This window comes from Myxocyprinus asiaticus, chromosome 36 (genome assembly GCF_019703515.2).
Source record: "Myxocyprinus asiaticus isolate MX2 ecotype Aquarium Trade chromosome 36, UBuf_Myxa_2, whole genome shotgun sequence".
NCBI lineage: Eukaryota > Metazoa > Chordata > Actinopteri > Cypriniformes > Catostomidae > Myxocyprinus > Myxocyprinus asiaticus.
This window is the reverse complement of record NC_059379.1, coordinates 8,797,898-8,814,141: the sequence shown is the minus strand read 5'-3', so window position 1 is coordinate 8,814,141 and position 16,244 is coordinate 8,797,898. Positions and strand designations below refer to the sequence as shown.

The window sequence follows — 16,244 nt, the reverse complement described above, 5'->3', positions numbered from 1 at the left end:
TCTGCATTGTTTTTGTGCCATTTTTTGCAATCAGAGCGGAGGAATGAATGAACGTTACATTTATATAGTGCTTTTGGACACTACACTCAAAGCAATTCACATAGCATACAGGGGACTCTCCTCAACTACCACCAGTGTGCAACATCCACCTGGATGATGTGACGGCAGCCATAGTCCGCCAGTATGCTCACCACACAGCAGCTATTGGTCGAGAGGAGATAGTAGAGTTATAAAGCCAATTCATGGATGGGGATTATTAGGAGGCCATGATTAATAAGGGCCAGGACACCAGGGTTACACCCCTACTCTTTTATGAGAAGTGCCCTGGGATTTTTAATGACCACAGTGAGTCAGGACCTCGGTTTAACATCTCATCTGAAGGACAGTGCTTTTTTACAGTATAGCATCCCCGTCACTATACTGGGGCATTAGGACCCACAAGGACCGCAGGTTGAGCAGTCTTTACTGGCCTCAATAACACCTCTTCCAGCAGCAACTGTAGTTTTCCCCAGGAAGTCTCCAGGTATTGACCAGGCTCAACCCCACTTAGCTTTAGTGGGCTACCAGTCTTGAGCTACAGGGTGATATGGCTGCACAGATAGCCAACTAGTAGTTCCCTTTCGTAGAGCTCGAGCTGCGTATGATCGCTATGGGACACCTTCTGAGTGTCAAGTGGTCTATAGCCCATATACAATCATGCCAATTTATTGGCTGAAGGCGCTTAAGCGATGCCCCCTAGGGAGCTACGTAACAGGCTCCATAAAGGCACTCGCTTTCGCGCTATTGAGTCAGATTTTCTGCTGTTCAGTGCACAAATTGTCATGTATCGCATGAATAACGTAAAAAAAAAACATTATGTTGAGCATTTTCAAATACATTTTCTATCCGGTGAACAAAAGGAAGTACTACACATATTCCCCCATTATATGCTGGGACCTGTTTAGTGTCTAACCCATTTTTCACTACACCAATTTAGCTCAGTTTCTCCCATAATTTGTGTTTGTGAATGAGCATTGAATATTTTCAACTTGAGTTTTGCCACTGCCTCCATGACCAAAGGTCTCGGGGCATGCATAATATAACTCAATGTACAATAAAAATAGGTCTACACACGAGCATGACGGGCTTTCTGTGTAACGAAGGGTGAGCTCCAATTCTGTGAACGAAATTGGACTGTATAAAGGTGTCTGTTTCTCCCCTGTTTGCCCTTTGGTCAGTATGGGATGAGTTCGCCATTGTACACGCCTTGAATGCCCGACAACCAGAATATGGTTCAGTTTCCCCCCGCAGCTTGCTCTGGGGAGCGAACATTAAAAAAACGCTTCCCGAATTCAGCCTCTGTCTCCATGACCAAGGGTCTTGAGACATGCAAACAGAATTCGATGTTCATCAAGCACAAGTGTTCACAAAACACATAGTGAACATAAGCACCACACATTGTCCCACCATAAAGAATGTTGGGCCGTTGTGGTGAACCAATTTTTCTCAAATATATATTCCCCCCAATGTTCACACACTCTTCCCCATTTAAATACCAGATAAAAGGTTAATTCTGTCATGTGTCCCTGCTGTAAATGCATTTCAGGGCACTCATCATTTATGCCTGAATACAATAAAGGCAGAAATATTATTAAATACCATTCAACCAGCCACAGTAGTAGAGGCGCAAAGGCCCCCTTCTGCTGTGCCGCTGGTTGTGGAGCAGTCGTCAAAAGTAAGTCAAGCACGCTGATTACATATCATGTTACAGGCAAGAGACATGCATTAATTCCTCTGTCTGCCCATCTAGCACCTTGGCAGAAGTTGCAGGGCATTTCGAATGATAGAGCATGGTTATGTCATTCAATTCAGACGGGCTCTGCCAGTATTTAATGGGGTTGTTCCAACAGACGTTTCTGTTCAGGAAGCACTGTTTTTGATTTGGGAAATTTACTCTCTCTTAGAAAAGGGGCAATAGAGGAGATTCCCCCTTCTCAGAGAGAATGCGGCTTTTATAGCTGTTATTTTCTGGTCCCGAAAAAAGACAACGGCTTGTGTCCCATTCTGGATTTGAGACTTTTGAATTTCACTGTAATGAAATGTCAATTCAGAATGCTGATGTAGAAACAAACAATGTCACAAGTACAGCCGGGGTACTGGTTTGTGACAATATATTTGAAGGACGTTTATGTCCATATTCAGATTGCGCCGAAACAAAACAGTCGTTTTCTCAGATTCGCTTTTGGGGGTAAAGTGTACAAATTCTGTGTCCTTAAATTCAGACTTGCACTGGCACCACGCACTTTCACAAAATGCATGGATGCAGCTCTGACGCAGTTGAGGCTTCAAGGCATCTGCATTTTGAATTATTTCGATGATTGGTTGGTGTTAGCTCACTCAGAGATTTTGGCTGCCCAATATCGGGATGTTGCTCTCAGCCATTTGAGCAATCTAGGGCTGCATGTAAACCTAGACAAGGGTGTCCTGTTGCCAGGGCAAAAGACTCTGTTTCTAGGTGTGGAGCTGGACTTACAGGCGATGCAGGCGCACCTGTCTCCAGCTCGTATTCTGTCATTACGCCAGTGTCTAGCGATGTTCAGAGTGGGATGTGTTCTCCCTGTGAGGACATTTCACAGGCTTTTGTGGCTCATGATAGCGGCATCCACTGTCATTCCCCTGAGTATGCTGCATACAAGACATTTTCAGTGCTGGATGAACTCCACAAAGGGACTTCAACCATTGATGCATGTGCTTCGTCCCTTCAGAGTGATGCGTGGGTGCTACCAAACTCTGCTGCCATGGAAACGGACATGCCTTCTGATGTTGGTCGTTTCATTGGGACAGGTGTGTCGTCACAAGGTGATAACAACAGACACCTTCTCCATGGATTGGGGTGCTGTACATGAAGGTCGCCCAGTCCATGGAGTCTGGACGGGCCAGTGGGAATATTGGCACATAAAATGACTGGAGATGCTCACGGTGCTGCTTTCATTACGTTTTTCCTTCTGGAGATTCAGGACAGTCATATCCTCATCCTTTCAGACAACTGGACGGTGGTGTCCTACATCAATCGCCAGTGAGGGGTGCACTCTCCTGCCATGCTAAGGCTGGCACGTTGCATTCTCCTGTGGGCACGGGACAATGTACTATCTCTATGAGCCGTACATGTTCCGGGCCGGTTGAACTTGGGATCTTCTGTCCAGACAGGGTCTGACGCCTGGAGAATGGACATTGCATCCTCAGATTATGGAACAAATCTGGAGAAGGTTCGGCAAAGCAGAAGTGGGCCTGTTCGGTTCAAGCGAGACGTCTCGCTGTACCCTCTGGTTTTCTCTCTCACCCCCGGCACCACTGGAAATCGATGCATTCCACCGATGGCAGCAGAGCATGCAGGTCTGCAGAGGGTTTGGGACGATTGGGTTCGGCATCTGTTAGTGCCGCTGTATTGGCCATCTTAAGTATGGTTTTCGACTTTGGTCTCTCTCCTAGAAAAGATGCCTTGGGAGATTCCAACAGAGAGAACATGATGTCTCAGAGGCGGGGCAGCATTTGGCACCCCAGCCTGACTTTGGAAGTTATGGATGTGGCCCCTCAATGGGGTACTCTTTTGAATGATGGGTTATCCCCCGCTGTGGTTGGCTGGCTTAAACCTTTTCATTTTGCCCAAAGTTATTTCTACATCGTTTCGCTCTCAGACCATTAATTTTCAGGCTTTCTCTCCTTCCCCATTTGAGTCAGAAGAGCATGAAAGGTTACATATGCTTTGCCCAGTTCGGGCGCTGCGAGTTTTTGTTGACCATACTAGCCAGTGGTGTAAGTCAGAACAATTGTTTGTGTGCTTTGGTGGCTGCAACAGAGATGTTTCGGTGTCCAAGCAAAGACTGTCTTATTGGCTTATTGATGCAATTTCGAGTGCTTATGAAGCATGTGATTTACATTTGGGTATTTGAGCCCATTCTGTGAGGAGCATGGCATCCTCTTGGGCTTTGGCTAGAGCTGCATGCTTGGAGGACATTTGTATGGTGGCAGGTTGGTCCTATCTGCATTTATTAGATATTATAATCTGGATGAGGGATTTACTCCTGCTTCCCAGGTTCTCTCTGTTGGAACAGGAGTAAATTCGTAATTAATTTTTTATTAAAATTATTGACGCTTTAGCTCGCTTGTGCGCCGCTATATGCTTGCCACACAGTCTTAGACAGTTAGCTGCTACTGTTCGCATGGTGTGAATGTATTTGTTCCCAAAGCGATCATACGCAGCTCGAGTTCTCCGAAAGGGAATGTCTCGGTTTTGTACGTAACCTTGGTTCCCTAAGGGGAACAAGACGCTGCATAGCTGGCCATACTCTCTAGTAGCTGCATAGGCTCGTGCCTTTTGCAGACTCAATGGTGCAAAAACGAGCACCTTTATGGAGCTCGTGATGTAGCTCCCTAGGGGGCGTCGCTTAAGTGCCATCAGCCAATAAATTGACATGATTGGTTCCAGACCATGTGACACTCGGACAGTGTCCCATTGCAATCATACGCAGCGTCTTGTTCCCCTCAGGGAACCAAGGTTACGTATTTAACCAAGACGCTTGCAATGTAGAAAACCACTTTTAGGACAGCTTGACTGTAGTTTAACTACATTAAATTAGGCATAACATGAAGCTTAAAATAGTTTCAAAGTAGCTTCCCCACTGTTTGTCACATTCGTGAGGGTTGGGAAATCACACAAAGCTCGGTTCACACAGATGAAAGAGTGGCTTAGAAACCAAACAAGCAAAGAAAACAACAAAATTAAATATGAAACAACAGAAGTAGATTCACAAGAAGACACTTCAGTGGGAAATGTAGACAGGCAGTCTAGAGAGGTATACATACAGAGGTGTGCAAGAGATGTGAGTGTGTTGGTGTGTAATGTAAGCAGAGGTAAATAGCAGCTAGATTTGGTGTTTAGTGTTTTAGCAAGCTCTCCTTGTCTCTGAGATACAAGATAAGCTCAGTCACTCCTCCATAAATGCTTGCTTTATCTCTCTCTCTCTCTTTCTGTCTCTTTCTAGCTAACTCTTCCTCTCACAACAGGGTATTAATCACAGCCTTAGCACAACAACAAAAAAATCAGAGCAGCAGCCCGAGATATAATGAGGTACTCAAAGAAAGAAAGGATATGGCATAAAAGGCACTTTCTGAAAGTAGGGTAAAAAAGGGCCAGATTAAAAATTAACTAATACAATTGTTTTTTTTTTTTTTTTTTTTTTATTTTATTTTTATTTTTTTTTATTATTATATAAGCTAGCTACTTATCATGCTAGGTTACATTTATATTACATTATGGAGAGAAATTGTGCCACTCTACTTTTTTACTTGTCTTGGTTCCGGAAGTGATTTTCCCATTCATTTTTTCCACAAGGGTATCCTAGAGCTCTTCATAAAAGCGTTTTAAGCAAAGAAACAAACCAACCAGCTCAGAGGTGAATCACAACATTATAAGCTTTGATTTGAAGCCAAAAATTACTTGAAACAAGACAAAGGTACAAGACTGTGCACTTAACCTCTTTAATGAATTAATGAACTACACTCCCATTAAGCCTTGCGAAAGGTGTAATCATACTAAAAACGATGGATAACAAAGGATATATACTGTATGGTATATATATACAGGGTTGGGAGGGTTACTTTTGAAATGTATTCCACTACAGATTACAGAATACATGCAGTAAAATGTAATTTGTAATGTATTTCATTAGATTACTCAAGGTCAGTAACATATTCTAAATACTTTGGATTACTTCTTCAGCACTGGTAGATTTTTTGCACTTGTTTTGACTATAAAACTCTGCCAGTACAGTAAGACAAAATACATGTTAAAAATACATTTTCTGAAAAACCTAAATATCTTATGCAGTGTTGTTTCTAAAACAAGATCAATCAAATTGATCTTGTTTTGAGGATTTTTAGATATTTATACAGGAAAACAAAACAAAAATTATTATCAAGAATACAATTTTTGCCCTAATATCAAAGGTCTTACTAGAAAAAAGAAATTATGATCCAACGTGAATTTTCTTGATTAGAAAATATGATCGTGCCTGGTAACGTGCATGAACAATGGCTAGAAATAGCATTTTAGCTTAGTGTAAAGCTGACACTTTACACAAGGTTTATTTCTATTTTTTGCGCTCCAAACTTACTTCAAACGTACTTCTCTGTCTGCTCGTATAAATGTAACACCTCATAAGAAAGTGTTTCACCACTGTTCAAATGCACTTTGGATCGCAACATTTATATGTATACATTTTTCCATCTGAAAGGACTAAATATTAAATGAAAAAAATGCCAAAAAATAATCAAAATACTTTTTGAATGTAACTGTATTCTAAATACCAATGATTTCAATTGTAACTGTAGTGGAATACAGTTACTTATATTTTGTATTTTAAATACGTATTCCCGTTACTTATATTTCGTTACTCCCCAACCCTGTATATATATATATACGGAGCTCACGGTAGGTCTGTCTTTGAAGTGAAAATGAATGGGATTTTTACTTTGGGAACAAGATTGTTGCACTCTATTATTTCTAATTTTTCGTAATTGAAAATAAGGCAATTTAATATCTTTGTGTTGATCTATTTGACAATAAAGTCTAGAAAACTTAGGTTTTGATAGACGTGATCCACAACATTTAAATAGTACAACCCATGGAACAAAGTATTTGTTTCCACAGGTATTTGTGGAAAGTGACAGAAAGCTTTTCTGACTGAAAGAGAAAGAGACAGACAGAGAGCGAATGAGAGCTAGAGAGAGAGAGTAAAAATAAATAAATGTCCAAAGGTATTTGTGCATCAGACTATGAGAGGAAGAGAGGCATGCAGAGAAAAGATGTAATCCGGAAAGAAGTGCAGATGGATGAACTTACTGGTAACAGCAAGGTAGGTGTTGGTCTGCACCTCTCCCGCCTGGTTGCGGGCGAAGCACTGAAACATTCCGGTGTCATCAGGCAGAAGGCCGTTCACCTGCAAGCTGCCCCCTGCCAGCACTCTGTAGCGGGGGGTCTTCACTGGGCTGATGGGCACTGCATCCTTATACCATACGATATCAGGCTGAGGGACACCTGAGAGAAGCATTCAGTATGTGCACTAGCAATCAAAACACACTCACTTATTGGACACACCCACTTATTCTTTATTACAACAATTTTCCACATTTTAGATGAATTATAATTATATGAATTATGATATTACCATAAGGTTATTTATTATGGTGTGTTTTATATATATATATATATATATATATATATATATATATATATATATATATATATATATATATATATGTGTGTGTGTGTGTGTCAATTTGTGAAGCATGTCGCTGTCAATATGCCGCAACTATACATTTTTTTTTTTTTTTTTTTTAGTACAAGGTATAAGGAGATCCCACCTCTGGCCTGGCAGGGAATATCCACAACTTTCTCCATCTCAGCTGTGATGTGTTTCTCTGGTTCCTTCACAAACTGAGGTGGTTCTGCAGAAGAAATAGAGAGGGCAGGTCAGAGTCGTAACCTCCACATGTCGACTTTCAGAACAAAATAGCATTTCTGAGAGTTCTGCACCTCTGGTATAGTGCTCCAATGACAAATGGACTTAAGGGGGACATATCATGGGAAACCAGATTTTCACTTATAAAATGTACCATGAAAGCAAAATAAAAGTATCTCAGCTATCACCCAGATCATTTATGCAAACTGAGTTGCAATTATAGCTATTATGTCAGTGCACAAGTCAAATAATTTATTAATAAAGCACATGAAAATATATATATATAAAAAAAGATAAATAAATGAAAAAAAAAACAATATATATATATATATATATATATATATATATATATATATATATATATATATATATATATATATATATATATATAATGAGAATTCATACAAGTGAGGGTAAAGGTAAAGGAAAAGGTAATTTTAAACTAAATTATGCCTATTTTAGGTGTAAGAGAGCACGACTAACATTATAAGTGGACTTTGGGGGGATGGTAATGAATTACAACAGCCAGATAAAAAGGCCATTTGGTTATCTCTAGTTTATATACATTCTCACAGTGTAGCTTCCATTGTACTTAAAAAAAAAACAAACAGTTATATGTAAATCATAGGAAGCTTTGTATAGTTCTAGTGTACAATCCACAAATTCTCTTGAAGAATTTTACTGTAGGCTAAACATGTTTACATGCGTGTATCCTGTATATACAGTATGTATATTACCGAGCACATGCAGGTAGGCTCCAGCGCTGATAGAAGGCACGCTGCTGCTACGTAGAACAGCTTCACACTCGTAGAAGCCAGAGTCACTGACCACCGGACTCAATATTGTCAGTCTACGGTTAAAATCACTCAGACCACTCCTCACCGGAATGCCATCCTTCTTCCAACTGATACTCAGCTTAATTAATGGCCTTACAGAGAATAAAAAATGAGAGAGAGGGTCATTGTCAGCCATGAAGCTTTTGTTTTTCCTACTAATTAAATTTAAAGGAATGTTATACATTCAAAACATCTAATGCTCTATCAACAACATCTGTGACATGCTGTTGATTGTTTGTAAAAGCTAGAACATTTTCAAAATCATCTTTTTAGGGGTAAGACTACTGATGAACTTCTGTTAGTGTGTTTTCAATGTACGGTACAGCAAGTCTGGTTTTTGTATTTGTCTGTGTGTAAATAGTTCCTTTCTGGTATTCTTGCATGTCTCATTCAAAAGTTATAAAGAGATTATCAGGGATATGGTTTCACAAGACTGAGACAGGACTTGGAATGTTGGCTACAATTTTACCTAGACAATGTTAGTAAGTAATTTTATCTCATGTTAAAGGGATAGTTCACTCAAAAATGACAAATTGGTCATATGTCTTACTTTCTTCCACAGAACAAAACAGGAGATGTTAGGCAGAATGACAGCATCAATTACCATTCACTTTCATTGTACGGCAAAAAGATGCAATGAAAGTAATTAGTGATTGAGGCCCATCATTCCGTATCATTCTGCCTACATCTCCTTTTGCATTCAACAGAAGTCATATGGGTTTGGAGCAAGATGAGGTCTAGTAAATGATGACAGAAGTTTCATTTTTGGGTGGACTATCCCTTTAACATGTACAATGCTTATGTCTTGTGGCTATACTTTCTAAACAGTGTGTATTTTTACATTTATCCTGTTGCAATGCACTGCCCTTTAGACTTCCATTGTAAGTTAATTTTTGAATGCAATTTTGTAAATTATCAGCATAGTTTGAATGGAGTTGGGAACTGAAATAATGACAGAAAAGTGATAAGATGACAGATAAAAAGAGTGACAGAATACAAAACAGTTCTCGCCTTGCAATCACTGTAATTAAAATCATCCCCTTTCCATTCAAACTGTACAGCAATTAGAGGTCACTCACCTGGCATTGGCCACACACTCCATGGTGACCTCAGAGGTTCCTGAGATCACACTCGTGTTTCTTGGTGGGATCACAATAGTGGGAGCAATGGGGTCTGCAGGACCACCAACATCTAGAGAAGGAGAGAGAGATGTGAGAATGAGAAGGCGGTGCGAACATGAGCAGGTGTGTTATGACACACAGGTAAAGGACATTCTCGAGTGAGTGTTTGTAATAGAACTCTGATGTGTCATATTCAGGTGTGAGGGTGTCCAGGTGTAACAAGTAGCAGCCAATGTGCCGTACGTGTTTCAGCATGTGACAGGTTTGTGTTTGGAAACAAAATGCATATCCCTGCTTTCTTGTCAGCGACATATGTATGTGTGTGAGTGTGTGTCATGCTGCCTGCAGAGACAGTCGCTGCAAAGCTGTGATACCCAAATACAGCTTCTGGGAAGGACTGTCCTTCTCTCTCTCTCTCTCTCTCTCTCTCTCTCTCTCTCTCTCTCTCTCTCACTCACTCACTCACTGTCTCTAAGTTTCTAAAGTTCTTCCAGCTCTAACCTGAAAATATCAGCCAGATCTTATGAAAACTATGTGACTGCAGCAACAGTTTTGCTAAATTATATTACGTGGTGCATTACAGGTATTGTGGCTGTATCAAGGTGCAATATCAACCTTTTTTAAGGTTAATGTTCTGTCAAGTTTTATGTTATCAAAATCTACCTCCCTACCCTAAACCTTAAACAAAAACCTAACCCATAGAATCATAAAAACAGACTGATCTCATGAAATTTACGTGAACATGACAAAATTTTTGCAATTCAAAATTTTTGTGCTGTATAACACATTTGGCTGCAGTTTTCCAGTGAAATTTCCAGCTGGGGGCGCCAAAAGCGAGTAAAATGGTGTCGTATTCAGACAACGTTTTAAGGTGAATATAAGATGGTTATTTTTGAAACATACCTTCCTAACCTAAAACTTTTGCCTGAACCTAACCAATAGAGTTTTAAAATATAAATGAGACATTTAAAAAAGACATACTTACAAAATCAACACCTTAACCTAACCATTAGTGTTTTTAGACATAAACAAGACCTAAATAACAAAATACCTAATAAATGTCTAGACCCTAACCACTAGTGTTTTGAAAAAGGCACATTTTCTGAACCAACCACATAATTTCCTGCCGCTTCTATGACTCTGTCATGTCACATGTGAGCTTGAGTTCATGGCTGGACTTGTACCATGGTCCTCCGACTCTAAGTCCAACGATCTATCAGGTGAGCTACCACGCAAGCTAATCATAAGGGAATAAGTGTATATACTGTATGTAGGTGGGTCTGTAATACAAGCATTAAAATTTAGAGTTTTTCAAGATGCTTTAGAGTAAAAGTGTGTCAATATCATGAAATAGCAGGTTCTGAGTATTAAAGAGAAAAATAAGCATTTATAAAGTCATTTTCAGCCATTAAAGTCATGATTTGAGTGAAAGTGAATAAAACACACAGTTGGAGCTCCTCTAGTGTTCATTTCACCTGGAAACTGCAGGAAATTTTACCTGGAGACACATTTAACCAGTTTTGCAAAAATGTATACACAGTCACGTTTTCACTATGAGACCAGGTTGCAGCAAAAGTAAATGTGAGATGAAAATGCAATTGCTATGACACTTTCGGCTCACATGCATCTGTGTGTGTACAAACATACTTTCTACAGACAGTGTAATGGGCTGGCCCGTCTTGTTTTCTCCGTTCTTGTCATTTACAGCTTGTACGTAGTATTTTCCAGCATCTGGGGCCACAGTGGAGAGGATGACCAGTGTATTGTCCAGGGTGATGGCTCTGTGAGAAACCAGCAAACAGAATCATGGTCAAAAACCCCCAAATACACCCTGTAAGATTAAAACGTTACATTCAAGCATTGATTTATAATGCTGAATTAGAGACATCACGGTAAAAGCACACACCAAATGTTCACTTTTGCTCTCAAGGCTGATATTTACATGATAAGTTCCCCACGGATATTTTAGAGGGACTGTCGAGAGCTAATTCACTGCCATCTCATTATGCCTATACATATACACAAAGAAAAAGTCTTTAAAAACATGACAGAATTTTGAATATTTATTTTTTGTTGTGTTTACACAGTCGTTGAAGCTGTGACTCATTCCGACATAATGAACAAAGAGACATAATTTCTCCATCTGTCAGTTTCCTCTCCATGAAATGACTTTGCTCCATAAATATCACATAAAATACCAATGGCATCAGAAACCTGCAGCAGCTGCAGAGATAGAAGAAATTTCTTCATAAAAAGACAGACATTAATTATTATCCTTATGATCCATTTTATAGACATTTCAGTCTTTTTATTAAGCCTTTATAAAGTTAAAAACTATTAAAATATATAGGCTAAATAAAACACAATAGGCCCTTTTTACAGATAGGATACACTTTGGGTCCTGTTACTTTTTAAAGCAGTAGAGGTAGGGATGGGCGGATTGATACTAAAGTATTGATACTTCTGATACTGATGTGGTATCAAGAATATCGATCCTCACATAAAAATATCTATTCTGATTTTTAATGTTTTTTTTTTGTGTTTTTTTTAACAAGTTATCGTATTATTTAGATTACATGAATATTAATGCATCTCATAAGCTTCAAAGTGATTTTTTTAATCGATTTTAAGTATGTTTATTTATTGTTTATTTCTACAAAAATCATTAAGGTAAAGTGATAGCGGGATGAAAAAAATAAATAAATGAAAAATAAAACAGCTCATCTAACTTTTTGTTTGACCCCTTATGTTAACAATCAACATTTTCTGACCTTTCACTGAAAAAAAAAAAAAATACAAATAAAATAATAATAATTTTTAATGCATTTCAGGCCTTTTTTTTGTACCCTATTAGTGGAAAGTGCCAGGTAAACTGCCATTCATTGCGCATGTAACCATTGTTTCTCCTCTTAATCAGTACATTCACACATCTCACACTGAATAGCCAGCCACATCCCATCTCCAACCGACCACTCCATTGCTGTCCACTGGGCTGAGTCCTGACACTTCCCCATGGAGTGCCAATTACTGTGCCTCCTTTGTTTACAATCAATGTTTTCTCATTATGAGTGTGTGTTGCACAATTGAGGAAGAATTGTTCGTTCTGCGCGACTGCCCACGACTCATCTCGCACACCCACAGTCTCTGAGCTGGCACCTGCGTTCCCGATCTCGGTTCCTCTAGGGTGCGGAATGCTAATAGGAATGTGTCCATCTCACTGCTGGAATACCAAATGTGTGCTGGAGCCCCTGAGCTGTTCTTGCACAAGGCTGCAGATGCTTACTGATGAAGTCAGCGTATTTTGAGGCAGAATTGACAGATGTTTCACTCAAAACATTTTATCTATTGAATGGGGCCAGTACATAAACGTTAAAATACAAACTGTTTCAAAATTATAGCCACAAGATGTAAACATTATACGTGTTAACATGATTTCAGTGTCAAAAAATCTGGGATTTACTGGTGTTACAGCATTTATAAGACTACAGGGTTTGCCAGTGTTACTTTATCATGAGAACAAAGTTGTAATATTGGATACAACATTACGCAGATAAGGTATAAGCGATTTTATCGCTTTTAATACTTTTGAAATGTTGAGTATTTTGACATCTATGGACTGGCCTCATTCACTTCCATATAGTGAGTGCCTCACTGTAACCACATTTGTTTGTTTTTTGTTTGGTTGTTTGTTCTTTTTAATAAATGAGGGATGATTCAAAATTCCTTTTTTTGTAATCGATATTATGCCACAAATCTTGTCGATTAAGCTTAACCTATATTGAACCTGGAACATTCCTTTAAATCTATTGTGTCTGAATATCAACCTTTGCAAATAAAATCAAAATGTATATAGTTATATTACTATGATATGTCAGAACAAGACCTGATTTTGCTGTGTGGCAAAATTAACCTATTTACTTCTATTTACTCAAAGCACATTCTAGGTCTTATTGTGCTAGTTTTAATTTTATTTATTTATTTATTTATTTATTTTTCATATGTTGTTTTAGAGATGGAGCAAGTTATTACATTTTGTTATCAAGTTATTATTATCAAGTTTATCAAGATAAAACTTTCTTTTTTCTTTTTACAATAGGAATAATTTGCACCAATTTTTGTTTACAATAAGACCTGGAACATGTATTAAGAAAGTAATAATGATTAATATTTCTCTCTTGTTGCCTTCAAAATGTACTTTAAAAGTTACTCTCAATAATAATAATAATAATAATAATAATAATAATAATAATAATAATAATAAATATAGCTGCAAGCAGCAATTAACGGGGTTCAAGCGGCATAGGAACTTTGAGTTCATGTGTTACAAGATATGAAGCATTATTCAGACAGCCAATAAGCACCCCAAATGTAGATAAAGCAATGAAATGTTCAGCAACATCAGGAAAATGTACCTTAGATGTATAGTGCTTTTGATATTTTTGACTGTTATAGCATCACCTATTGCCTAATTTTCATGAAACGTTGCATGCTTTTTCAAAAGCATATTTCATATATGCGTACTAAATGTAATGGAAACGGGTTACTTTGAAGAGACCACACACATTTGTTTAAATAATGTGAAATGTGGAAAATCGACATCAGTGATTCTTGATGGTAAGTTGTTTGGAATGAAGAGGTCTGGCACATGATGTGGAAAAGTTGTGTTTGTAAAACACTATAGAATACACAACAATTTTGCATGCATGTGAAACATGATAGCGTCTTCTGGTGGCCGTTTCGTTTTTTATTTGTCCAGACCTCTGGGGCCAGAAGTCAATATTTCTGAATGGTGTTCTTTTGGATAGACAATTTATGTGATTATTTGTGAATACTGCAGCTATTCATAGACTTGCTATGTTATTCATTTTCATTGCATTGATGAATACTGATTTTCTGAAAACTACGGCTTTTTACATACAGTTTGATGACTGTCCTGCATTTTCAAATAAAGAGATCTTGTCAGCGCACAATTGTTTGGTGCTGTTCTTTGTAAAAAAGTAATGCCATCACTTTCAATGTTGTGTAGATGCATGCTTATGTTCTAACAGAAGATGGAGAGAGATGCTTATTGATAGCACAAGGTATTTACAACAGTTGTATGGTAAATAATTATTAGGATGTTTCATGTGTTGCATGGAGGTTCAGGAAGTGTTTGTGGAAAATGTAAGCATCTTTGATACCAGTGTAAATCTCTGCTTCTTTGAGTTAAAGACATGTCAGAGAATTTCAATGCAAGACAGGTTAAAAAGTATCACCTGAAATGGCAGTATGGATTTAGGAAATGGATATTGCAAGAACCTGAGGTTTCAGAGAAAAGCGTAATGCATATTGACTAAGTTTAAGTAGTAAGAAATGGAGGGTGCTAGGAGTAGCCTACTAAGGATACATTTGAAAGTGTAAATGTAAATGTGAATGCAGTAAGAGTATGTGTTGTGAAAGATACTGACTCCTCAGGAAGGTTTAATATTTGTAGTTCAGTTTAAGGTAATGTGACCTTAACAGCTGACAAGACTATACATACAGTAGTATCTCAGAAAGATTTCTTAGAAATATAAATAATTAAGTGGCTAACAGGGGGTCTAATATACAATACTTATGTAGACAAGAGTGTCTGCAGTGCAGTTCAGGGTATGAGCAGTGTGTGGCATAAAGGATTGTTGAGTTTGAATTTGTATTTGGCATGTCCTTGGTAAAGGGTTACAATTTAACAGGGCACATGAGTGGAATGGGTATTTAAAAGACAAAAAGAAAAGAAAAAACCTACAGGTAGCATGCAGTGTAGCCATCAACACTAAGCTAAGAAGTCAGGCAAGTGATTGACACCTATGGTTCTTGAGGCAAAGTTGATGTGATATGAATAGTGTGTGTCTGTGTGAAACACTGCAAAATACACAACCATTCACATACATATAAATCTTGATATCACAAACTTTCATCACTGTTATAGTGCCACCTACTGTCCGATCTCTGCCAAATGTTGCATGCTTCTTCACAATGATATCCTACCTAAGCTTACTAAATTGTATGAAAATCTGACTCTTCATTTAGGAGTTATTGGCTTTTGGGTAGTCTAGGCCCAGTGGCGTCAATTCACCAAAAGCCAAGGTATGGCAAGTTCCGATGACGTCATCCAGTCCCAAATATTTTAATTCCTGACAACATCAATACGTGCTGCAGCCGCCATCCTCAAATATCATATTGAAGTGCCTTTTTACACACCAAATACTCTATGAAAAGCAGCTTCATATAACTCGTTCAAATACATAGACTACTTGTATCGTACATACTGAAGCCATTTGAAATACTGAAATGCAACCACAGGTAAAATCATAGTAGAGAGAAAAACAACAAAAATGCAATACCACCAGCTTTAACATACGACCACACGCATCTAAAGATAAATCACATAGCTTTGTCTATAACCCCGCGAATTAGAAAGTTGCTGTTACGAGAATGAACAGAAATATAACAATAAAGCCAAGTCTCACTTTCTGATGACCTTAATATCTTTTAATTTGAAAAGCTATCTTTTAATTTAAATTTATTTATTGGCTACTTTATTTAAAATAGTTTAATACTGATGTAAATATTAACTAATTAAACTAAAACAATGATGGCTTCAAGTGTTTCTCCTAAATATTGCTTCAAGTTTTTAAAGTAATTATACAAGAGCCAGTAACAGGCCTAAAGCCGAGTAATCAAATAAAGAACAGTGTAAACAGTGCTTTCATTTTTGCAGTAACAGTAGCAATTCAATATTAAAAAGTGATATAAAACATTAAAAGTAA

At 38.1% G+C, this 16,244-nt stretch overlaps 1 protein-coding gene across 2 annotated transcripts in view; it reads right to left on the bottom strand.

The window, feature by feature from the left end:
- Positions 1–16,244, bottom strand: part of sdk2b (sidekick cell adhesion molecule 2b) — a 490,694-nt gene that overhangs the window by 69,963 nt on the left and 404,487 nt on the right. For both annotated transcript variants that reach the window (XM_051673659.1, XM_051673660.1), the window contains exons 5-9: positions 11,104–11,237; positions 9,415–9,526; positions 8,237–8,427; positions 7,402–7,485; positions 6,881–7,075 (exon numbers count right to left, since the gene is read on the bottom strand). In XM_051673659.1, coding sequence (XP_051529619.1) covers positions 6,881–7,075; positions 7,402–7,485; positions 8,237–8,427; positions 9,415–9,526; positions 11,104–11,237 — 716 coding nt within the window. The remainder of the gene's footprint in view (positions 1–6,880; positions 7,076–7,401; positions 7,486–8,236; positions 8,428–9,414; positions 9,527–11,103; positions 11,238–16,244) is intronic.